At 51.7% G+C, this 25,288-nt stretch overlaps 1 protein-coding gene across 1 annotated transcript; it reads left to right on the top strand.

The window, feature by feature from the left end:
- Positions 1-1,012: 1,012 nt before the first annotated feature.
- On the top strand, positions 1,013-25,288 carry ECHDC3 (enoyl-CoA hydratase domain containing 3). The gene is made up of 5 exons (XM_028114729.2): positions 1,013-1,263; positions 5,145-5,266; positions 6,927-7,024; positions 12,285-12,485; positions 21,252-25,288. The coding sequence occupies exons 1-5, from the start codon at positions 1,097-1,099 to the stop codon at positions 21,561-21,563; spliced, it is 900 nt and encodes a 299-aa protein (XP_027970530.1). The 5' UTR covers positions 1,013-1,096; the 3' UTR covers positions 21,564-25,288.

The following is a 25,288-nucleotide window of genomic DNA, read 5'->3' as shown; positions in this document are numbered from 1 at the left end:
TAGTCAATAAAAATAAAATATTTAAGGAAATTTTTTAAAACCTGCAGACTTTGGGCGCCTGGGTGGCTCAGTTGGTTGGGCGACTGCCTTCGGCTCAGGTCATGATCCTGGAGTCCTGGGATCGAGTCCCGCATCGGGCTCCCTGCTCAGCGGGGAGTCTGCTTCTCCCTCTGACCCTCTGACCCTCTTCCCTCTCGTGCTCTCTATCTCTCATTCTCTCTCTCTCAAATAAATAAAATCTTTAAAAATAAAATAAAATAAAATAAAACCTGCAGACTTTGAGAATTGAGCTAACACATGACAATGAGGATATTCTCATTATACTTAAGATTTCAGCGACAGGAAATTCTCTGTCTCCTCCAGTGCCAGCCATTTAGATCCTGAGAAGGATCTCCCTTTCCCTCCCGGGTGCATTTGAAAAACCCAAGAGATAAATGTAGGGTTTTCGAGGAGAGGACACAAAGTCCTTCAAAAGGCAACGCCTGTGTGGAATACATCTCACGTTGTGACCCGTGATCACCTGCAAGGCCTGAGCGGGTTTGCAGTGGCTGGGGTGAAGTAACAAGGTGGCGACCTTGCTCATACCAGTCGCCACCTGTTGACACTCATTTTCCTAATCTAGGTAAACCACCACCGTTCTTGGTGTCGGTGCAGAAAGGAACAAGCCAACCCTTTCCTCGCCTCCCCTGAACTCTTCATCTGGCCTCTACTAAGGCAAACAATCCCGCCTGCCAGTTCAGTGTCTGCGAACTCCACCCCGGACTCCACCCCTCAGCCCCACGGGGGCGGGGCGGGGCGGGGCGGGGCGGAGGGGGCGGGGCGGGCGCGGCGGGGACGGGGCGGGTGGGCGTGGCGCAGGTGGTGGCGCGGCGCGGGGAGGCGGGGCCGGGGCGCGGAGGCGGAGTGGAGGGGCGGGGCCGGGGTGCGGGGGGAGGGGCGGGCCTGCCGGAGGAGACAGACCTCGACCCTGGCGTGGGAGTTCTGGCCTCGGGTTTTCCGGTTTCGCCTGCGACCGAGAGCTGTTGAGGCGCTGCGGCCCAGCTCGCGGTAGCGGCCCTCGGGGCGTCGGGCCCTGTGGGGTGAATTTCTGGCTGCCATGGCCGCCGCCGGCTTGCGCGCCTTCGGGACAAAGGGGCCCGGCTGGCTCCGGCGAAGCCCCTGGGCTCCGCTCTCCGCCGGCTTCTGCAGCAGGGGTCCGGCCGGGGCCGGACGGCCGGAGCTCGGGCCGCGACTCACCAGCGCGCGGCAGCGGGACGGCATCAGGTCAGCGGCGGGGCCGGGAGAGCGCCCTGGCCCTCCCGGACCGGCGGCCCGCGGGCCTAGCGGGGCAGCTCCCAGGTCGGGGTGGGCGGCAGGGACCCGGGCAGAGAGATGGACAGTCACCCCACGCGGAGGCCGACGAGGACTCGGCCGGGGGTCAGGTCCATCCGCTGGGAACCCCAGCTTGTGCGAATCCGGCCGGAGGCCGCGAAGGGAACCCGCGGACACGGTGTTTCCTGAAGTCCCTTGCCTGGGCACTGTAACATTTCGGATCCTGCAGGACACACAGGAGAATTTCAAATGGGACAGCCTCAGAAGGGCCCCCCCCCCCCGCACTGCCCCTAAACCCCCCGGGCCACCGAGCCTTCCTTGGACTTTAGGCTCCGGTGCGGTGCGGAGAGCTCGGCAGGTGGCCCCACCGCTGATGTGGCCTTGGAGAAAGAGGGTTCTGTGCTTCTCACAACCTTGACCTGGTTCCAAGGCCAGGTTAGGCTTAGCTGCTCCTTGGCCTTACCCCAGAAGTACCGAGGGCGGGGAGCATGTCAATATGTGGAATGAAGGGCACACTGTACTGAGCTCTGCCCTTTGGCTCAACAAGCCTAAAACCCTTAGAAAAACAAAACAAAACAAACAAACCCGTGCACAAACTGGAATTGGAGTAGTAAAGGTTGAAGGACCCCTAGCCCCATGCAGGCCTCACCCTGTTGTTTGCCTGGCCAGGGCAAGGGTGCAAAGAGAGGCCTACCCAGCATGCTAAGTATTTAAAAGTTGCAAATCAAACTAACAGCTAAATATGTTTTCTTCTCCTACCCTGACAAGTGTATCTTCATAAGAGCTGGACGACCGTGTATGAATGTATAATCCTGAGGCTTCTAGGAGTTCCCCCAAAGCAGTGAAGGGCCTGCTGCTGGCCTGCAACTTTTTTCTTTTCTTCCCACCCTGTGCTCACCCCTTCTCACCTCACCCCTCCCTCCTGCTGCTCTGCCAGGAGCTTGGCACACAGGTCTGCAGACACCCCAGCCAGCATGCCTCCATACTCTCTCTCCCCTCCCCTCCTAGAAATAATTGCCCTTGGCCACCCCGTGGGCTTAAGGATGCCCCCCCGCAAAGCCAGAGAATTTCAGAGTCTCAGGTAACCATGGCAGGTTTTGGAAGAGGGTGGTGATTTCCAGGTGGGCACATCATACTATTCAGGTGGACTCCTGGCTCCCCTGGCAGGGCACAGCTGGAGCAGGGTGCCCAGAGCAGGGTACTCGAAAGTACAGCACCCAGACAGGGGTCCTTCTTGCTCATTTTCAGGGGTGGTTCTGCTGCTGCAAATCTGGTTCTGCCTGGTCAGAGCCCTGACATCTGGCATGGCAGCCCGGTGACCAAAGAAGTTCTGGTTGAATTCTCCAGAACTAAACATGAGTCAGAAAGAGAGGCGATAGGAAGCATCAATCTAACCTAAGTGCTCAGAATCAGTAAGCAGGAACCTCCAAAGCCATCACTAAAGCAGTGGTATGTTAGGCACTAAAGTTGGTGAGCTTCAACAACTCAGTCACACGTCAAGCCTCCCTTTTCAAAGCTGTTCCCCTCAGCAATGATACTGTCATGGAGTGAAAGGCGGCCAGAAATTGGGGTACTGTGCTAGGCACTGTACAGTCGCTACTCCAAATCCTTCTCGTGGTCTGCGAGCTAGGTTATGTTGTCCCCATCCTACAGTGAGTAAACAAGTTCAGAAAGGTGGCAGCCTCCTCAAGGCCACACAGCCGGGAGGAAAGAGAGCCAGGAGGCAGGAAAAGGTCCATCTGCCTCCAAAGCTGTTCCCACTCCGCTGTATAGCTCAGTGTCCTCGCCACTGAGGTTTAAAAGAGGTGGCAAAAGCTAAGTGAGATGAAAATTTGCAGGAATTAATGGAGTTGGACGTGAGAAATCAAAATGCTATTTGGGGTCATAAATTCAGTCAGCAGGTGTCTGCCAAGTGTCTCCCCTGTGTGCGAACATGACAGGTGCCTCATCTCACGGACCTTCTAGGGTTTACAATGATGTGATGGGCTCCGGACAGCTCATCGGGGCCTCCCCAGGGCCCATCTCCTGCCCTGCAAACAGAAAATATTACACTTTTTATCACATGCCCTGGCAGTGCCCTCGCTCTTGGTGATTCCCTCTTTCCAGTGGTGGTGTTGGTGAAGCTGTGGGTGCGAGGCCTCACACGTTTTGCCCCAAGATAGACATTGGGAGAATTCGGACTGCTAAGATTTTTAGGAGGTGTTACCAGCCAGCTCTGATGGCCAGTTGAAGAGGGAAGAAATGAGGATCATTTAGGGGCGAGTGGAAGGCAAGGAGCCCTTTGAAGAGGTAGAGGACAAGCCAGAGAAGCACCAAAAAACAGGAGACAGAAGGAGAGCGTGATCCACATGGCCGTTGGATTTGGTTCTGGCAATGAGGAGATGCTCGGCGAGGGCAGACTGAGTGGAGTGGCAGGAAGAGAAGCCTGGCTGTGCCGGGTTGAGAAGTGAACTCAGCAATTCAGAGCACTCTGACAGGGTGTGGAACGCCCCAGCCAAAGGGTTAATGGGCCACATACGAACAGACGCCAACGTGCGGCAAGGGCATCGGGGCGCCAGCATCTTTCTACACGATTTTGCCCGAGGCCTTAGAATTTAATTTAAGCACATGTCACTGACGGGATGGCAGCTCTTAGGTTTGCTGCAGAAAAGCACACTCATGATCTTACTGGAAGGTTCCGTCGGCACTTCTCTTACCACACCCCAAAACGCGGGTTTCATCACCTATCAGCCTATCAGCTGCAAATCATTTTTGGCACTCAGGAGGAAAGGTGTTGATGAGAAACAAAACGATGACTGTCACAGTCATCTGAAGATGGCAGCAAAGCCGGAAGGGTGTTCCAAAGAAAATGGGTATTCGTGTAGCACTGAAAACCACGGAAGTGGTTTTCCAGAAGCCAGTGGCCCAGAGGGCTATTTAAGGAGGATCCAGGCTGACACATAGCAGAGCCAAAGAAAGAGTGAGAAAGGCAGAAAACACGTAGCCGGGGGCCAAGGGGAAACAGATGCAACATACAGAACAATAGCCTGGAGTCTGGCTCCGTGCCCATTCCGTCTCACCGCACAAATCAGACCCTTCTGTATACAGGCAGCCAGATGACAATACCGGTTCTTTTAATTAGCACGTGGGATACCTTAAAACAGCGAGACCTTGGCATGCCAGCTCCTTGTTGGAGGACGGCGTCCAGAAGAGCCCTCTTGCTGTCTGCCCCCGTCCTTCTGTTCTTCCCACATTGCCCGTCCTCGGCATGAATTATTCAGTAGAATTTCAGGATGCCGCTATAAAAACATGGAAAGATGCTGTCACCCATGCACGCTGGCCACTGCAACCGCGCTGCCTCCTCGGTGGGGTGCATGGGGGAGGCTTGGGGGGCGTCTTTTCATTCTCGGCTCCTTCCCTAACCTTACTCTTTTGAAGAACAGCAGAGAGAACGGAGCTGAAGGTAGCCACAGTGTGGCAGCTTCCTCTGGCTCCCACTGTGGGCTTATAAGCCTCAGCGCCTCTCGGAATGGGCAGTGGTGATTTTTGGAACTGCTGTGACCTGCCCTTTGGGGGGAGGTGGCAGTCCTGTTTCTGACAGCAGTCGTGGAGACAAAGAGAAACAAACCCAGGGACCGAGGGAGGAAACCCAGGCCACTTTTCAGGTAGCCTCCTCGTTTTGCCCTAGCTATAACTCCAGACAGTTGGCAGACCCTCTCAGTTGCCTCTAAGCACCCACGGCTCTCTTTTCTGGTGTCTTAAAAAATAGCCCCCGGGGTAAGAAAGGAATTGCGGGGATCCTCACTTGTTTTGATTTCGTGCACGACCCAGTAATTATAAAACGTTCTTCCCAGGAACATTGTCCTGAGTGATCCAAAGAAGAGGAACGCGCTGTCATTAGCCATGCTGAAATCTCTGCAAAGTGACATTCTTCACGAGGCTGAAAGCAGAGATCTGAAAGTCATCATCATTTCAGGTATTTATCTGATACCCATCCTCTGTGTTCTTGCAGGACCTGGAAGCGGTTTCTCAAAATTCTTTGGTCAACCGGGGCATTCCTTCGCTTAACGGGAGAATTGTTTCGGAAGCTCCTTTACAAGAACATTATGAAAAAACTGTGTAGTTAACTGGAGAAATGATAGGAAAGATTACTGTGTGGTGAGAATATGTCTTTTCCTTTTTGTCGGATGTGTCAGATACAAAACATTGCCACCCTTGGCCATGCTGGTCTTCCCATCAAAATCAGAAAACCGGTTTCTTCGTGGATCTATTAAGATGGGTTTATAATCACTAATGCTTTCGGTAGACTACCTAGTTGGCTAGGACAGGCTGCTGGGCAATTGATTGGTTTGTCTTTTCTGCTCTCAACTAAGCTTTCCACCGAGATCTGTGGTCTTCTTCAAAGGTGCCAGAAAGCATGTGTATTTTGCTCATTTCTTCCCATGCTCTTTTTCCAGTAATACTTTTTACCAAATCATCTGGTGCTGATGACAGGGGTATAAATAATAGCAATGTCATCATTTTAAAGCAACCACAGAAAAATAAAACAGATGCTGCCCTATGATGCACTATTTTTTAAAAATTAAGAATCAGTGTTTCTGGAGGCAGGTACTCAGAATGTTACCTTCTTGTCTGTGGTTGGATATAAATTTTCAACTTTTAAAAACAAATTTTAAATTTATTTTTGAGTGTATGAGAGTGAGAGCATGCGCGAGTACGGGGGGGTGGGGAGAGAGGGGCAGAGAGAGAATCTCAAGCAGACTCCACACCCATCATGGAGCCTGATGCAGGGCTTGATCTCCTGACCCTGAGATCATGACCTGAACTGAAATCGAGAGTGAGACGCTTAACCAACTGAGCCAACCAGGCACCCCCAAATTTTCAACTTTTTGCATGGCGAAGGGAAAAGAGATAGAGCAAATACTGTCCAGCCGCCATGGGGGTGTAACCCAGATGCAGTGGGGCAACTAGCTCTGAACGGTACGGTTTTCTCGCCTGTGTGCAGGGCATAGTATTGTCTGTCCCAGCAGCCATAGGAAAAGGGAAATAGGAGAAAGTGTTGCCAGTTGATCGATGGAATTACATTGCATCGTTGTTGCTAATGACAATGGTAACAGTAAAACCGCATCCTCAGATCCCTGGTAAAAATAAAGGGGCTCTCTTCACACTCCGACCTTCCAGATTCCGCCCTGTGTGGGTAGCCGTTATCTGTGGACCAGAGGGCAGGGACACTGCGGGAGGCAGGGTGGGCTTGAGGGGTCCAAATGAGTCCATACACTCAGGCCGGACCAAGTCCAGAAACAAAAGTGTGAAACTGGGGGGGTCCTTCTGGAAAGAGTACATTCACTGTGGTGTCTGAGCCTTTTCCTTGTCGGCATAACATGTTTTCACTGGTACCACCACCACAGACCTTTGAGAATCGATGCCTCACCTTACCGTGTCACCACAAAATACTGGCTGTCACTTTTCAGGCGAAATGGAATTATTCTTATCAAAATCGAGCCATTAACTTTCTCTAAGTGTCCAAGGCCTCAACGCGATTGCTAGCTATCCTGTGGGTAAGTAAGTGAACGTGTAAGGTTGGCTGTTTACATCTCTTTCTATTCTTTTCTTCTCTCCACTGGAAACATTTGCAGCTGAGGGGCCCGTATTTTCTTCTGGGCATGATTTAAAGGAACTGACAGATGAGCGAAGCCCAGATTATCATGCCGAAGTATTTCAGACCTGTTCTGAGGTAAGTCAGGATGAGGGTCGACATCGAACACCCGAAAATGATAGTTACATGAAATACGGAATTAGGCTTCCACTTTACAGATAAGGCTTTATCTATGAGACCTAGTCACTGCAGACGGGTCACTGGTGCATCTTTCACCCAGGCCACTATTTGGTTTCGATTTTTAAGAAGTGACCATGGTTTGTGATGGATCTTGTTACAAGCCAAAGAAAGTGAAATATAGGCTAGTGCTGATAGTTGCTGCCTCCAGGATCATGGGGGTGTGTCTTGGTAGACGTGTCTTAAGGAAGAGGTAAAGAGTGGGGGTGTACATCTTTAGAGGAGAAGAACCTAAGATTAGTATAAATTTTTTGTTTTAATTTTAAACAAAAACATCTCTGTTAATGGGAGAGAGAGAATATTTGTGAATGGAATAATACTTTTAAAGATTTTAAAGATTCTTTTTTTTTTAAGATTTTATTTATTTATTTGACAGAGAGAGACACAGCGAGAGAGGGAACACAAGCAGGGGGAGCGGGAGAGGGAGCAGCAGGCCTCCCGCGGAGCAGGGAGCCCGATGCGGGGCTCGATCCCAGGACCCTGGGATCACGACCTGAGCCGAAGGCAGACGCTTAACGACTGAGCCACCCAGGCGCCCCTTAAAGATTATTTTCAAACCCTTCTTCCAACCAACCTTTGTAATCACCACCTCCAAGTGGGAAAAGTAACCTCTTCACGCTTACTTCTGTCTGTCTCTTTAACCATACAAAGGAGAGAAATTGCCCGCAGAGAGGAAGAGGAACAAAAGGTTTGAGGTGATTATAAATATATCAAGTCAACCCCTGGATAATAAAAACCTGAATAGAATACAACTTTAAGTAAGGCATTGCCCATTTCATAACTACTCATTGAGCACTACTGTATGCATAACACTTGCAAGGCACTGAGGGAAAAAGAAGGAAAAATAAGGTTCCTGCCAAACGGAAACTGGATATGTAGGTGAGAAGCAAGACATAAAACAGTTTCAGGAGCGCCTGGGTGGCACAGTTGGTTTAGCAACTGACTCTTGGTCTTGGCTCAGGTCATGATCTCAGGGTCGTGGGATCAAGCCCCGCGTTGGGCTCCACGCCGAGCATGGAGCCTGCTTGAGATATTCTCTCTCCCCCTCCCTCTCCCACTCGTGCTCTATTTATTTTATAAATAAATATTTAAAAACTCTCTCAAATAAATAAATCAACCTTAAAAAAAAAAAAGACCTAAAACAGTTTCATAACCTGATCCTAAGATTACTTCACCTAATTTTTCATTCGTTCATTGACTTGCTCATTTATTTGGTCATTAATGACTCAACAAATATTTCATGATAACTTCTATATCGACGAGACAGAGGTGAGCAACAGGGAGGCTGACAGGAAGGTGAACAAGATGCCGTCTCGACCACCATCTTTTTTCCTCACCCTTCCAGAATGCAGCAAGGAGAGTCAGTTAGAGTGTTCTCATTTCATGGCAGGACCAGCCAGAAAAGCAACTGACTTGACGCTTCAGGGAGAGGCAGAAGCAACCTGGACCTAAGGCTTCGGTCTTTTGTTCCACATTAATAGTGTTTATGTCACATTCTGCTCTTGTGTTTGCCAAGGCACGGTGCTCTAGAAGTCATTTCTCTGCTAATATCCAGTGTGTTTGGCTAAAACAGAAAAGCATCAAAGAGAACCACTAGAGCCCTCCCATCCTCCCTAAAGGGCCTGCTTTTACCACTCTGCTGTCTCTTCATGAACTGAGGGCTAAACCGGTTAGTTAGCAAGAGGGCCAACGGGGGAGCCAGGGGCTGCTTCAGAGGAGAAAGGCCAGGTTTCGTGGAAGCTGGCAACCCCCAGTGAGCCTTTTTCAGGCCCACTGAAAAAGACAGTGCAGGAACAGGACCTTGTCCCAACACAAGGAGGTAGGAGTGAAAGTGCATTGATTTCTTGAATACTTTTTCTAAGAAAATCACATTGTCCTGGATAAATATGGGCATCATGAACTTGTGCAAGATTTCAATTTCCAAATGTAATCAACAGACAGACTGGGACGGAATGAGCTAGATATTTCACTGTTCCGTTCAGGCATGAGAAAATTTGGATTTAGAGAGGAAGACGGAGATTCCTGACTTGGCTCAGCATCTAAACTGTAGCAGATTCCTTGCAGACCACAAGTGCCTCCTGATCGTTAATTATTTACAAAGCAGGAATAGGGTAAATTGAGAAGGAGAAGAAACACGAGGTGGCCGTGGGAGAGCAAAAGTAACCCTCTGTGGAGCTGATGTGACAGATTTCCCTGGAGACCTACCCCTTGTGTCTCTTCTTTTGTCCTGTTGAAGTTCAAGGGTAGAAACCCTCGTCCAGGAAGAGCTTCTTCTCTTTCTCCTCACCCCCACCAGTGAAATGGCAACAGGGCAAGGCCTCTGACAGAGCCCTCAGTAACGCTACTGAGCGAGGCTAAGCTATACTTAGGTATCTGTCACATTTTGGAGCAGGCAGAGCCCAGGAAAAATATTTAGCTCAGGAAGGTAAACTAGGAGGGATAATCATTTCTTGACTACCAAGGGATTGATTGCCCCAGCTGATTTATTATCTAGCTTGTCTTTGTCTTTCCTGAATTGCTTTCTAACTTTATTTAAAATACACTTGGTGGGGGGGTACCTGGGTGGCTCAGTCGGCTGGGTGTCTGACTTGATTTCTGCTGGGGTCGTGCTCCCAGTAGGGCTCCTCGCTCAGTGCTGGAGACGCTCTCTCTTTCTTCTGCCCCTCTCCCCCCATGCGTGTGCACCTGCGTGCGTGCTCTCGCTCTCTCTCAAATAAATTTAAAAAAATCTTTAAAAAATAAAAAAAATTTTTAAATAAAATATGTTTTGGCGTGCCTGGCTGGCTCAGTCAGTAGAGCATGTGACTCTTGATCTCAGGGTCATGGGTGCAAGCCCCATGTTGAGCGTGGAGCATACTTAAAAAATAAAGTTACTTAAAATATGTTTTAATTATACAAATAATAAACATTGTGGAAAATTTTGAAAATCCAGAAAAATAGAAGGAAGGAAAATAAACTGCTGATACTGGACCATGATCATACCACCCAGAGAGAATGCTAATATTTAGTATATTTCTTTCAAACCTTTTCCCATGTGAACCTATTTGTCTGAATAATCATACATAAGAGCAATTATACTGTATAATTGTATAATGTGATTATAGCATTGAATGCTTACCATGTGCCACATAAGGTTTCGAATACTTTAGACATATATATAATTCTCATGTTCTAGAAGGTTTGTACTATTCTTATGCCCATTATTATACCCGGGTGTGAAGACCGAGTGATAGCCAGTGGGTAAGTGATAGACTGGGCATCAAACCCCAGGAGCCTGGCTCCAGCCCACCACGCAAGATCCAGACCGCCACCACACTCCTGTGTCTGGTGGAAAATCTAGTAATGAGAACACAGCATTCCATTAAATGGACAATTAGTTCACATAGCCATTTTTCTTATTTATTTATTATTTTTTTAAATTATTTATTTGAAAGAGAGAGAGAGAGCCCTAGCAGGAGGGAGAGGGAGAAGCAGGGTCCCCGCTGAGCAGGGAGCCTGACTCAGGGCTCAATCCCAGGACCTTGGAATCATCACCTGAGCCGAAGGCAGACGCTTAACTGACTGAGCCACCCAGGTACCCCTTATTTATTTTTGTATATTTATGTTACTTATTAGTTTTTCACTAATATAAAATAATTTTTGAACATCTTTGCCCAGACAGCTTTTTACCTATTTTAGGATTATTCCTTAGAAGTGATCCCTAAAAAAAAAAAAAAAAGAAGTGTTCCCTAGATGAAAGGTATGAATATTTTTAATATTGTTGCAATCTAAGTATTTTCCCACCAGGCTGTATAGAATCCTAGTGCTTCGTAGATGACACACAGGAGACACAGATTGTTCAACGCTAATTACGGCCAGGTGACTTTTCATAAGTAACCAGTTCATTAGGTGACAGACAACACTCAGCAAAAAAAAAAAAAAATCTTTCTTTGCAGCAAGACATTAGAAGTTCCTAAGCATTCTTCTCCTAGCTCCTGCAGTTCACTGAGAATGAGCTCTATCACTGACCATCGTCATCCTCACCTGGAGTTCTCAAACCCCCTAAATCCATGAACAGTTTGGGGTGCGGATATATATGTGTGCGTTCTTCCGAGGAGAGGGTCATTAGCATTTGTCAGATTCTCAAAAGGTGACCCCCTAAAAAAACTCCAAACCACTACTATAGAATATATCATATCCCTAAACATATAATTGGCTATTTTATAATAAAGCTGACAAATATAATATGTTTGTGAATGCAAAAGGCTGAGTTCCTTGGGCAAAATCTTCAAATCAATGAAAGGTCATTTTTTCGGAGTTGCCGCTGTGGGAAACAAGCCCAGATATAGTGGCTCCTTCCCACCTGCCCTCGTTCCCTGCCAGGGTTCAAGGTGCAACTATTTATACATCCAAGTTACCATAGCAACGCACTCTGTTTAGAGTGGCATGAAAAAAAATTGGAGAAATAAACCAAGTTATTTGGTAAGCTGCAAAAATAAGTTAAAACCTCTGGCGATTTATGGGGTGGGGAGAGGGGAAGCGTCACGTGAGCAAGTTTTCTGGCTCCTCTCTGTGCAGGGGCCTTGTTTGGGGAGTTTTGTTTATTTTGATGACAGCAGGGCATCCCCACACCATTGTAATAGAATCGAGAGAATGTTCCCCGCGGTAATTTGAGAAGTAATTACTACAGAAATTGCCTTCCAGTTCCTTTTTCGCCTTAATTTTTCAAGGAAGTACCAAATACCCGTTTCAGACTTGCCACCCCCTTCCCCAGAGATCAAAATCAGCTCTGTGCTTCAGGGGGGCTGCTGGGGACCAGTCAGAGGGGACCGTGACCCTCACAGCGGCGTCCTGCCGGGGGTGGGAAGACCAGGGCTGTGCCATCAACCCCTGCATCCTGCCGCCTGGGCGAGTGCCTTCCCCTCTGAGCCTTCGCAGCCCGGTTGTCAGGGAGGGTCCGCTCCTCCCCTGGGTCTCAGGAAGACCAGACCGTCGGTATTTAATGCCCGCTTGGTTCTCTTCATGCCTCCTTTCACCCTCCGCCCCCCCCCCCCCCCCGCCCAGACTCTGAGCTAATGCATACGGAAAATGCTCTGCGAAGGGTGACGTCACATACAATGATACAGGTGAATGTTGCGTTTCACTCCCGGGTGGAAATGAAGGGGTGTGTTTGCTCCTCCAGGTCATGATGCTGATCCAGAACCACCCGGTCCCCGTCATCGCCATGGTGAACGGCTTGGCCACCGCGGCCGGCTGCCAGCTGGTCGCCAGCTGCGACATCGCCGTAGCGAGCGACACGTCCTCTTTCGCCACTCCGGGGGTGAACCTCGGGCTCTTCTGCTCCACGCCGGCGGTGGCCTTGGGGAGAGCGGTGCCGAGAAAGGTAACTGAACTCGCTGGGCCCTGCAGACGTGATCCTCCAGGGCACGGGGTGGTGGGTTCCAGCACTTGCCCGGGAGTGTGGTTGGCGGGGTATGCCGAGGCGTCCCTTCTCGTGCGCGCCCGCCGGGCGGGGGACGGCCAGCTGCCTGCCGCTCAGGGCAGCTCCTTAGGTTCCTTACTCGATTTGTTGGTTTGCATAAAGGCACACACTCTTGTCTTCTTACTGGCCCCGCCTTTGAAACCCAGTTTTGTTGGGCCACCTGGGGAGATAGATCAGTATCAGGAGCTAGGACGCTAGTGTCACTGGCTTATTGTTTGCCAATAAGGTTGCCCGCAACCTGTCTTGTTCCAGAAGGGACTGAAAAGAGCTGATTCCCTGAGTGTGTCAGGTTCACAGTGGTGATGTTTCAGGAGCACGAACAGTCGGTGCTTGGTAGATTGGCTCTGCCCCAGAAGGAGCCGCATTACAAAAGGTGTTTTGTCATTGGCTGACCAAAGTGAAGTCCATTTTCTTCACAAAACTCTCTTCCTTCTTATCACAGCATAAAATAATGTTTACTAAGCATCTCTTACGTGTAAACCAGGGGTTTCCTTGTTCTAGAAAAAAAATACATCCTCATTCTCAACCAGAAATGTGTTCTCAAAAAGGGAAGGTTTGGCAAAGTCATGCAACACTAGGGAACCTGAACTGCTTTCAGGAATATATCTTCCATTTACCACCAACTACAAAAATCAGCAGTTGCCCGTATGCCTGAGGCCCCAAAGAGATAAGACCCAAGGGAAATCAAGCTGTAGGACCAAGAAGTTTAGGGATGCATTCCTTTCTTGTGTGGTGCCTCCTCAGTAGCTTTTACAGAAACGTGTACTTGTGACAAAGGTCAGAAGACAGATCCTGCAGGCACACACACGCAGGAACGCCGGCTGAGAGTGGGCAAAGGGTGAGCTGTCAAACATAACAGCTTGCTAAAGGGTTTGCTGACTAAAGGGGTTTCATCCTGTCAGGAGACATGTTCACCTTAAATGCATATATGGTAATTCAGTAAATACTTCTTAAGTCCCCACTTTGTGCCAAGTATATTAAATTGAAGTACATCTCAAATATATTGTCAGAGCTCATTAACAAACTCACAATTGTGCAAATCAAGTTGCGAAGCCTCTTGCACAGTCAAAGGCAGTTGGACTGGTTACGCTGTCTGCAGCTGTTCATCTTTAACACCTTACGTTCTGGAAGGGTCCACAGTAAGGCATTTAAACCTTTGTTAACAGCCCTGCTGTCAGGATAAGAATCCATTTCTTTCTTAACACAAACTTTTCCAATCGAGGCTTCTAATGGAGTCCTAGAAATGTAAACATTGTTATCACATTTTGTCAAGTTTTAAATTAGTGTGACACATGCAGGCCTTGAGTTTTCAGGAAGCCCAGCGCTCAGAACCACCTTGCATGACTGCCCACCGTGACGGATGAAGGGGCAGGACGTGGCAAGACCCAAAGCGGCTGCTACCTCCCACGGGCAGTTTTGGCAAGGGCCAGGCCTGCTGGGAAGATGAGGGCAGAGTCTCCAGTATTGTCCCACTCAGCTCCCCGGTCTGCGCTCCTTGTGATCTGATCCCCTGGGTTTCTTCCCAGCTAGCAGTCTCAAAGGGAGAGTTGCCCTCCAAGTTCATGACTACACAGAGGCATGAAGCGGATACACAGTTTGGGGTCAGCACTCATGACCTGAAATCACAATACCAATAAAGGGAATTCAGTGGGAAGAAAAGTCTGTCAGAACGTAGGGCCTTTGCCGGGTTGCTGGATCTGCAGGTCTCACCTGTGCGGCCGGCTGGAGGAGGCAAGTAGGGATTCGTAAAAATCTAAACCTAACCAGAAACACCCCTCCCTGCGGTCATTGCTTGGTTGCGCCCCTATGAGCACATCCATGCACAGGCCCGTGGCCTTCAGTGGGTGGCGGGCCCCTGTCCCCTCGGCGCATAGCCACAGGGAAGCAAGCAGGTGCTTTTGCAGGCTCACCTGGCCTGGGAGCTCTACCCTTTCTGCGGCGGCTAGAGCCACGGGTGTGGGCCACCAGCGCCCTCTGCTGGTCACCATGGGAACCGGCTCAGCAGGGCCGCCCGTCTGTGCGCCGGGAGCAGAAATGACGGAGTGCAGCCCTTGTGTTCAAGCCAGACTGAGCCTGCACATGAATAATTTTCCACATTTGTAAAGCATTTCTCTCCTCTGGCGTGAGTTAAATAATGCATCTTCGCTGCGCCCTATAAAGAGCCTGCCTGGTGGGCTGCTGTCCTCCCCAGCCCGAGCGGGCCTCGCCCAGAAACGTGGTGCCAGTGCCTCAGGCGCTTGGTATCACGGGAGAGCGTGTGAAAGAGCCAAACCCCCGCCTCCCCAGCCCCTCATTTCTCAGTGGCGGGAACGCTGGCTTCCTCCTGTGTGCCTGTGGTAACGTAGTGTATCTGTGGACTCCGATTTCCTCGGAGTCTAGTTAGAACAGAGTACAACTTCCAAGCTGGAAAGAGGGTTAAGGTCTTGCTACTCAGCCTGGTATGGAGACCGCCAGAGAGCCTGAGAAATGCAGGGTCACAGCCCCCCCAGACCGACCACATCAGAATCTGCACTTTAACAGAGATTTGCAGTGGCCTCGGCGCCTGCGAGAACATGTAGTTCAACCCCCCAATTTACAAGAGGGCCTGGGGACGATTCAGGGCCTTACCTAATGTCTTCCAGCAACTAATCTCGCCCCACGGCCCTCCCGTCAGCTTCCTTCCTCCCTGAGCCCTTACTGCATCGCCGGCCGGTTCTTACCATAGATGGGACTCGAGGGGCCCCAAAGACCCCTCTGCTTTAAAGTCTCACTCCCTTTCAGGGCTGTGATACCTAAAAGCCAGTCAGAGATTCATACACATGTACAGTTGGAATAGGCATGTTGATAATCATCAGTGCATTTATTAGATGCCGACTGAGTGCCCAGCACGGTAGTGTTAGCTTTGCACTTACTGTCTCTCATCTCCACAGTCCCGCAGGAGGATGGAAGGCTTATTCCCATTTCCAGATGAGGAAACAGACTCAGAGGGCTTAAGTTGCATCCTTAAGGTCTTTTGGTTAGTAAGTGGCCCATCTGAGATTGGAACTCGGGGGACCAACTCTAGACCCAAATCCTGCTGCTTCCAGGGTTTGCCTTGGCCTCAAGTGCCCCAGAAAGAGGAAGCATTAAAACCCCAGCTTGTTAGGGGGACCCAAGAAGTGCCGTCATAAAAGGCAGCTTGAATTGATGAGAAGGTTGAGAGAAGGTGCCTTCTCTCTCATCTGAAGTTCCGGGGGACACTTGACATAGAAGCTTCACTCATAAGCAAAGACTGTGCTGATTAGCTAGAAAATAAGCAGGCTTTCTTTTCCCTAGAGAATACCACGCTGTTGTCCAACCCGCCCGGGGAAAATCCCCAAAATCATTATGTGCTAACGCTATGACCCCAGTAGGCAGATAAGGAAACCGAGGCCCAAAGAAGGGGCTGAACCAGGGGGGGCTCTTAACCTCACTCCCATCAAGACTTCCTTCAGGCGTGGGGTGAATCCCCCGGAGACCTTCCCGGTCTTCTGGAATGAAAGAGAAGCCCGGGCAGTGGAAGCACGTGGGGGAGCGTGCCCCGCCTCGTCCGTCTCCGGGCTGCACCTCCATCAGCAAGAGCCCCGGGGGCCCCTTTCTCCCCGTTCCCGTCTAGTCAGACGCACCCGTCGTTCGTCAGCCAGCCGCCTCCCCCTTGTCCTGGTTCTTCACCTGTTCTCGTGACTTCTTCGCTTTTGAAAACTGGCTTTCCTGGGACGCCTCCTGGGAGGTGACATGTTTGTGGTGCTGCCTGGGTTTGAGAAGAGACTGAGAAGCAGAGCCCATGTGCCTGACTCGAAGCCCCGTGACCAAGCCGAGGCCGCCCAGATCGGGTTCCAAAGCCCGACGAGACCTGGTGCACCGGGCCCCCCTCGTGATCACTCTCCACAGGAGGGTCTGTCACCTTCCATGAAGTGGGAGAGAGGATGGGGACCTAAGTGAACCTACTACCATTTAACAATTCGGATTTTTTACTGTAAGTGAATCTGTGAATAAAGGAAGTTTGTGCCCAGAAGAAGTGATGATGGATCCAGGAGTCGAAGGGACTGGTCCAGATGATGGGGTCCCTTCACCTACCTGCAGGCAAGGCTGCACTTAGAGTATTCCAGAAGGATGAGTGTCTTGTGTCTTTGAAAATATTTCCCTGTGAGGTGATTTCTGAAATTAGCAGTTCTCATACCCACTAGATAGCAGGTAGTAGGAGAGGCCGGGATGGTGCAGGCTGAGCACAGAGCCCAGAACTTGGTGGGGACCCTTCAGGTAGCTGTCTGACTGATTTCTGACGGTCTGCCACGTCCTAACCATCTGTCTATCTCTGTGTTTCTCCGCTTGGCTGACTGACTCACTGACTGAAGGGGAAAATATCTTCTGTCCAATGACAATCCCTCCTGCTATAGCTCAAGGTCACTTCCTTTTTGTGGATAGAGAGATCCTGAAAATAACATTAGGAATCGTTTGTCCAGAGGGAGTGTAAGAGGTCACGTATGTTCCTGTGGGCAGAGCCCCCCCGCCCCGGGCCTGACACACAGGGGATGCCCCTATTCATACCTCTCCAGGGGTGAGGACTCCACATTCTCCCAGACTGGTTCAGTTCAGGGACTTGGATGCTTTCTTTTCTTTTTTTTTTTTTTAAATGAGTTTTTGGAGTTGCTTCGGAATTAAGACATTCAAAAACCCATAGTCTTCCTGTGTGTGTAGTAGTCACCTTGGGCTGCCATAATACATACCAGGGACTGGGTGGCAGAAACAACAGAAATTTACTTTCTCGCAGTTCCAGAGGCTGCAAGTCTCAGCTCACCATGCCAGCAGGTGTGAGTCCTGGTAGGAGCTCTCTTCCCAGCTTGGAGCTGGCCACCTTCCTACTATGTCCTGCTCTGTCCTCATATGGCGACGAGAGAAAGGCACAGACGGAGACGGAGCTCTCTGACTCTGCTCAGAAGGCCGCCAATCCTATTGAATCAGGGCTCTACCCAATGACCTCAGTTAACCTTAATTACTACCCTAAAGGCCCCATCTCTAAAAACAGTTGCACTGGGGCTTAGGGCTTCCACACATGCATTTTGGGGAGACACAATTCAGTGTGTAGCCCTGCTCTTGACACCTGTAGCTCTCCTATGTCAATCTTTGTTGGGTGAATGAATGTCCAAGAGAAAGTTACGCTCTGCTTGGAGTTCCTGCTCATGGAACCCGGCCCCCAGCCTCAAACACAGACTCGTGCCAGGTCCTGTGAGCAAGCAGAACCATCACAGTTCTTTCCCCCGGTTCATGTCTTGCTCAGATGGACCGTTTTCCCTAGCATTTCTGTTGCACTCGATGTGACCGGGAGCCTCGCGGTCCTTGGTTAGCTGTTCTTTACCGCATCTCTGAGAGACTCATTTGTACGCATGCGTTCCAGCTGGGGAAGGGGGAGATGAGAAGCAACGTGCCCAGGGGTCCTTGGGAGGAGCCACACTCCGCCGGCGGGACAAGGCCCCCGCCCGCACCCTGGCCTGTGCCCGGGCCTGCAGAAGCTTGGACCCCAAAGGACTCGCCCTGCAAACTTGGAGCACTTGGACCCTGGGCAGCTGCAGTCTCTGAGCCAGACAGGTGCTCTGTAGGTGGGTCATGGAAGCAGGAGAAGGAGAACAGAACCGAGGAGGCTCAGGAAGAGAAAGAGAGACATAGGAACAACAGAGATGCTGAAGAAAGATCTACTGGAGGAAGACACTGACGAGAGGATTGTCCCACGGGCAGACCATGAGCCCAGCCAGCAAGTATGGACTTCTCCACTGAGCCAGCCAAAGGAGCACATACTACTTTGATTTTAATGATTACCTCCTTCCGTCTCTGCTACCATTCATAGCTACTCTTTTTAAAACGATTTTTTATTTATTTGAGAGAGAGAGCACGTGAGGAGAGGAGCAGAGAGAGAGGAAAAGTAAGGGAGAGAATCCCAAGCAGGCTCCACGCCCAGCATGGAGCCCGACGCGGGGCTCGATCTCACAACTCTGAGATCATGACCTGAGCCGAAACCAGGAGCTGGATGCTCAACTGACTGAGCCACCCAGGCACGCCACCCCCCCCCCATAACTAACTACTCTTGGAAGGCTATTTGAGGTCTTGGCCATTGCTGTAAATGGATTGATGACTTGTCTTCGCTGGATTTGATTTTCAGTGTTATTCTCAGGGCTGGCCACTGTGTGCTCTGTGGTCCCCATGAATTTCTTGAGAGCCGCCTGCATGAACGGCGGGAAAGAACGGCTGGAAGGTGCAGTGGCCCTGCTTTCCCCTGGCCTCTGACCCACGTCCCCACTGACACTTGCTTCTCAGGCAGCGACAGCAGACATTGTCCCAGCCCCTTCATGTGACTCACGGGGCGTCTTCAGCGGGGTCTTAGCATAAGCCCTTAATCAGCAGGACCTGGCTTTTAGCTCCACGTTCAAGCAGGGGCTTCCAACCTGTTTTGGTGTATGATAACTTTCCTGGTCAGCTAACACATGGCCTCTGGAGCGACCCACGGGCATCCCGTACCTGCTGCCTCCAACATGCAGTCAGTACATTCCCCCGAACTGGACAAAGCTGGGACTTCGTCCATCCCCTAACTTGGCGGAGGAGAAGCTGGCCAGCATCACTTGCCCCAGCTGCCAGTCCAGCGTGTGTTCCCCTTGTCCCCACCATGGCAGGAGTCCTCGAGCCCAGCCTTCTGAGCCCTCCTTCTTTACCAAAGCTCCATTCCTAGCTGTGACGATCTAGTGTCATGATTTAAAGAACCATCTAAATCGGCGGTTCTACACTGGGAGCAATACTGGTTCCAGGGGACATCTGACCGTGGCTGGAGAGCTCTGTGATGGTCACAGCCGTTGGGCTGGGACACGTAACTCCTGGCACCTAGCAGAGAGAGACCAGGGATGCTGATAAACACTCTGCAAAGACACGACCGTCCCACACAGCAAGATATCACCTGGCCCCAAATAGACAATGGCACCAAGGTTGAGAAACCTAGTCAAGAGCATGATCTAAATGCTAGTGCCCCCCAAATTTGCATCTCAAGCCAGTCCCTGCAGAGTGAACCACCCGTAACTCAATGGCTCAAAGCAGCAACAGTAATTTGTTGAGCTCATGAATCTGCAATCTGGACAGGGCTCCCTGAGGAAGGTCCTCTCTGCTCTGCAGTGTGTGTGGCCTCAGCTGGGAGGAGCTGAAGATGGGGCGGGGGGGTGTCGTCTGAGCGCTTGCTGACCCCCATGTCCGGCCGCTGGGCAGCCTCTCGGCAGGGACCCCGACTGGGCCGGTCACTGGAACACTTCGCACGGCCTCTCCTGTGTCTTGGCTTCCCCACACGCCATGGCAGCCAGGTTCCAGGACCAAGTGGCCCAAGCAAATGAGCCAGGTGGGAACTGAGCCGCTTTGACCAAGCCCCCAAAGGACGGAAGCCTCCCCTCTGCTGTTCCACCTGCTTTCACCCGTCCATCCCACAAACCACTCATCGATAAATAACTAGTAAGCTGCCTACTGTGTGCAAGGTGCCCTTCTGGTGCTGGCATTTACCCTGACCTGGTGGCATTTACCTGCTAGCAAAGGAGATCATACGATGCACAAAAGCAGCGTGTCAACATAGAGTGTGTTAAATGGCAGAAGCGCAAAGGATGAAGATACAGCGGGAAGGGGGAGAGCACGGGGGGCGGGTGTGATCTGCAGATTGACTAGCATGGTCAGGGAGGACCGTGTAGACAGGGCGACGCCGGAGCCGAGACCTGACAGGGACGAGGGCACCAGTCGTGAGGATGCCTGAGGGCGGAGCATCGCAGGCCGAGGGAACACCAAGTACAAGCACCCCGAGGTGACAGCATGCCCGGTGCGCTCAGCTCAAGGAACAGCGCAGCTGCAGGGCAGGGGGAGGGCGGCCAGAAAGGCACCTCCCGACCTGTGTGCTCCGTGTGCGGCAGGAAGCCCTCTTTGAAATCGTGGATTTGACTCTCAAGAGGCCAGGCTTTGTAGAATTGGGGAAGCGAGGCGCGGACGCGGCAGGCTGTGGAGCGGAGCAAACCGCGGAGAGCAGGGAGCCCGCACCCCTCTTCTGCAGGCCTGAGGAGTGTGCGGGGAGAGGGGTCAACGGATGGAGGTGGCCCCTTGTGTAAGTTACATCATGCCCTGATCCTGCGACTGGTCCCTGGAGGGCATTTCCTTTCAATCCCTCCTCCTCAGGTTTCGGGGTGGGGGGGACTGCTCTTTCAACCAGACTGCGGTGGTGGCATCTCTGAGCACTTTCCAGAAGGCGGCTGCTGCGTTGGTCTGGGGCAGGCCCCGGGCTTCGGCGTCGGTTCCCTCCCAGCAGATGTGGCCACGCCCCACGCCTGGCCCTCCTAAGAGGCAGAGGGGAGCTCCTGGCCTGGCGGGGCCGGGGGGGGGGTGTGGGTGTGTGTGTGTTGTGGCTGAGAGAGCAACTCCGGGGAAGGAGCAAGGGACCCTTCCCCGGGCACTTGCATGCTCCTTGCTCTTGGAGAACTCCAACCCTGTCCCTGGCAGGAGTCTGGGTGTCACAGATGTCGGGCCTGACGGATGCCATGTTATTTGAAGAAGCAGGTGACGGGGCTGAGGTTGTCGGGAAGTCAACGGAGTGGGAGAGGGTGGGGCTTGGCTAGCAGGGGCTCACGGGGAGCCGGCCTTAGTGACACACGTTTCCTCCCGCAGGTTGCCTTAGAAATGCTTTTCACCGGGGAGCCCATTTCCGCCCAGGAGGCCTTGCGGCACGGGCTGCTCAGCAAAGTCGTGCCAGAGGAGCAACTGGAGGAGGAGACCATGAGGATCGCAGGCAAGATTGCCTCCTTGAGCCGTCCAGTGGTGGCTTTGGGCAAGGCCACCTTCTACAGGCAGCTGCCCCAGGACCTTCGAACGGCCTACCACCTCACCTCCCAGACCATGGTGGACAACGTGGCCCTGAAGGATGGGCAGGAGGGAATCAAGGCCTTCATCCAGAAGAGAAAACCCATCTGGTCGCAGTGAGTGGTCTCACCAGAGACGTGCAGGAAGAGGGGGCCCCACCCCCACTTCTGACGCCCAAACACCACTGCTTCCTCGTGACTGTCGAAGGCAGCCTGCTGTGTAACAGTAGACATGGCTTCAGTGTACATGGTCTGTAGGAAAGGCCATGATCCCCTGGGGAAAGGAGGAGGTGGGGAGTCCAATCAAGTGGAAGGACGGCCAGCCTGTGCCGGCTGGCTGGGGGCACTGGTGGGGAGCCTGGCCCTTGAGATGCTCCTTCAAGGACCGTAAGTGGGGGACCGCCTGACATGGGAGAAGGTGAGGATACAGGAGGATGCCAACCAAGCTCTGCCTCCAGAAATGTGCCCTGAGGTGGAGGTAGTTCTGGCTGCCCACGAGCAGCCACACATTTCGAATCTCCACAAGATGTTCTCCACACTGAAAATCTCCTCGATTGTGCTTCTCAACAGAAGTGGCTTTTGGACTAATCTTCTATGATTTAAAAAGATTAAATATTGAGAGGGACTGGTAATCTTAGCTTTCCCCAGCCAGGCTGCAAGCTGTCCAAGAAAAGAAGAGAAAACCAAGGACCCCTTTTCTTCGTAAGCCCGCACTCGGGGGTGCACACCAGGTGCCTGATGGTTCTGTAATGGATGTCCTGGCCGTCCGAGATCCCGACACCAGGACCCTGCGCTAAACCCGAGGCTGAAAACATCAGGCAGAGGTGGGAGGGACACAGGACACGTGTTCTACCCACTGCACACCACCGGTTCTGCTCAGCCTTGGGGAGGTGCTACAAACCAGCACCAGGCATCTGAGCTCCCCAGCTGAGCGAGCGCGTGCATCAGGACCTAAACCTGTTCCTCTCTGGCTTTGGGTCCAACCTGGCCCAAGACACATCCCAAATCTCTTGTCCTCAAGCTTTCACGTAGGGCTTATTATTTTCTTTTAAGCCAGTTTTTCTTCCGTTGGAGTAGAATGTGGCCATAAATGTGGTCAGTACCAAGGCTGAGATGGAGAAGCATGGGGCTCTACCCTGGGGCTCGCATGCATTGCAGTGGATGTCCCCAGTGTTTCCACAGGTTTCTACTGAGATTGACAATTTTTTGCTTTGTCTGAGTTTAGAGAGGTTTAAAAAAAAAAGGGGGGGGGTGTTTTCTTGGAAAGGAGGAACTTGTTACTAAGATGCTCGTCGTGCCCAGAGGTCATCAGAGCTGGGCACCTGGGACGTGGCAGGTACCCTCTGTATGTTCTCGCTTCATCCTCCCCAGACCCCGTGGAGCAGGTGCTAGGGCAATCTGCATCCTGCAGGTCAGTCGTTGAGACCCACTCTGTGCTAGGTCCAACAGCTGCCCCTGGGTAGAGTGAGGGTTCCAAACTCCGCCTGAAAAAGCAGTGGGTGCGCCTTCCCCTGGCCACGCGGCCTCATGGCGAGATCCTGGGTGGGCGTGAGGCCAGCCCCAAAGACGTGACTCCCCTGCTCCGTGCAGCATTCCAGAACGAAGGAACGGACCCCATACTCCTTGCTGCACAACTCTGCCAGTGCGCAGGGGACGTCGGATTTGATCGTCGGCAGAGCACGGACAGAATTTTTACTGCGCAGCCAATAATGAGCTGGCTGCAGACCTAGGCTAGATTGGGGAGGACGGGGGACTAGATGGGCTGTCATCATCCGCTCAGAAACAGTGCTGCCCGTGGGGCCCCTGCTGTATCTTCCTGCCCAGGTGGCCTCGATAGCTGGGGAGAGGGTGTCACAAAGGCCCCTGGGTTTTGGAGAAAGTGACAAAGCCCTCTCCCACACACACATTTGGCAAAGGAAAATCAAATGGCAACTTTCCAGTTTCTGTATGAGCATATGCACTAGCCCCTGAAACCATGAAGTCCTCGGGGCCCTGGGCTGGCTTCCCAGCCCGTGAGCTGACTCACACTCAGGGACTAGCTGTAAATCTTGACCCTCGCCTGGGGAGCAAATAATACAGAAGGAAAACTTGCTACCCACCCTCTGATGTCATAGGATTCATCCCCAGGCAAATACACATTTGGGGTTAATTTGTATCCATGCTTCCCTCCGCTGGGTTATGCAATGAAATTTTTCTGACAACCACACATGATGATTGCTTTTGGAAAGCCTGGTATATTCTCGTCTTTCTGTCTGCACCATTTACTTCTCAGGGAGCTCCGCTGGGCTCAGCCCTGCAGGCGCCAGGAAGTCAGGGGGCCGGGTCCCCGCGCCCGCGCGCTGTGTGAGAGAGCATTCCCCAAGGCTGGCTTGAGCCCTGCGGAATACCAGCAAATGGAGGGACACCAGCTCCCCGACTAACTTCACACCAGTGAATTTGGGGGTAGTTGCCATTCGGGAACCAGGGTTGATTTAAGGAGCCGAATTCCTGAAGTGGCTCTTACTGCCCTCCCTGGTGTATAGGAGACTCAGAGAAGTGACGGCACTTGCCGCGGTCAAGCCACGACGTGGGTTCGGATCTGCAGGGTCCTGAAGTCTGTGCTCCTGACCACCGTGCCATGTTCCTGCCGACATGCCGAAAAGATCGTTGTTCCAACCCTGGAGAGACTATGGATGCACTAAAAGGAAACCAGTCAGAAATGCCACAGCCAAGGCCACACAGTTTTGCTTACCGAAGGAGATTCGGGAAAAGCAGGATTTGAACACGGAGAACGCCGCGTCCCGGTGCCAGGTTTATGGTGTGGCCTCAGGCGGGTCATGAGCGCAGTTGTCCTGTCCATAAGCGTGATGCCATTGGACTCTCGTCCTCCTCGTTGCGACATTCTGGGCTCTACAATACTGGGATTTGGGAACTTGCCACGGAACTTGAAACAGGTAGCTTTTGCTCAAGGAAATGTTCTACAAACGGAGAAGGGCGCTTTGCCCCAGAAGTAGTAAACATGGGCAACACCTGAGCGCATTCGAGAACGACAAATCCATCACAGGTGCTCACAGCCTCGGGCCCACACCTGCACCTTTTGAAGATGTCCTCCGCTAGGAAGCCGTGACCTGGGGCACATCTCTCTCCAAACTGGCAGTTACCCTTCGTTTTGTCCAATGCATTCATTATTCAGCCAGCAAACCAGCCCCCTTCCCCACCCCCGCCACCACCTTTCCTTTCCTTCCTCTGAAAACACACCGCACTGAGAGTAGCATTTCCAAAGTGTGGCCCCTGGGTGACCTGGATCTTCACATGCAGATCCCTGGGCTCCTCACCAGACCTACTGAATCACAAATTCAGACTTCCAAGGCCTAAAAATATGCATTAAAAAAAAAAAGGTCTCCCAGTAATTCTGCTGAGCACAAAAATGTGTGAACTGCTGCATGGGTGGAAGTGACCCATCTCTTTTCAGCTGCGTCCGTATTTTAACAGTTGAGCCCGTGCAGCGTTTACGATGAAGTTGTGGGCAGTCACCACTGACTCGGAGAGGAACGTGATGAAGTTTGAGCTCTTCCAGGAGCCTCTGGAAACCTCCACTCGGGCAGATTTTAGGGGCTTCAAAGGCCCCAGGTGCTCGTGCCTCTGCAAGCCCCACCCCATATCACACTAAACAGCAGAATACACCTCTATTCCACACTGAATGTCATTCTTCTATTTAGGGGAAGGAGCCCCATGATTTGCTTTCTGAATCATTTTTAAACATTTTATTAACGAGTACAATTTCTTGGCAATCAGCGGGTATTCGGGAGTTAAATTCAACATCATCGAACTTGACATGTTACAGTTAATAAAATATTAAATTTCGGT

Source organism: Eumetopias jubatus, unplaced genomic scaffold (assembly GCF_037043125.1).
Source record: "Eumetopias jubatus isolate StellerSeaLion01/CBP00866 unplaced genomic scaffold, mEumJub1_p1.0 scaffold_8, whole genome shotgun sequence".
Lineage (NCBI taxonomy): Eukaryota > Metazoa > Chordata > Mammalia > Carnivora > Otariidae > Eumetopias > Eumetopias jubatus.
The sequence above is the reverse complement of the archived record's forward strand: the minus strand, read 5'-3'. Positions and strand labels throughout refer to the sequence as shown.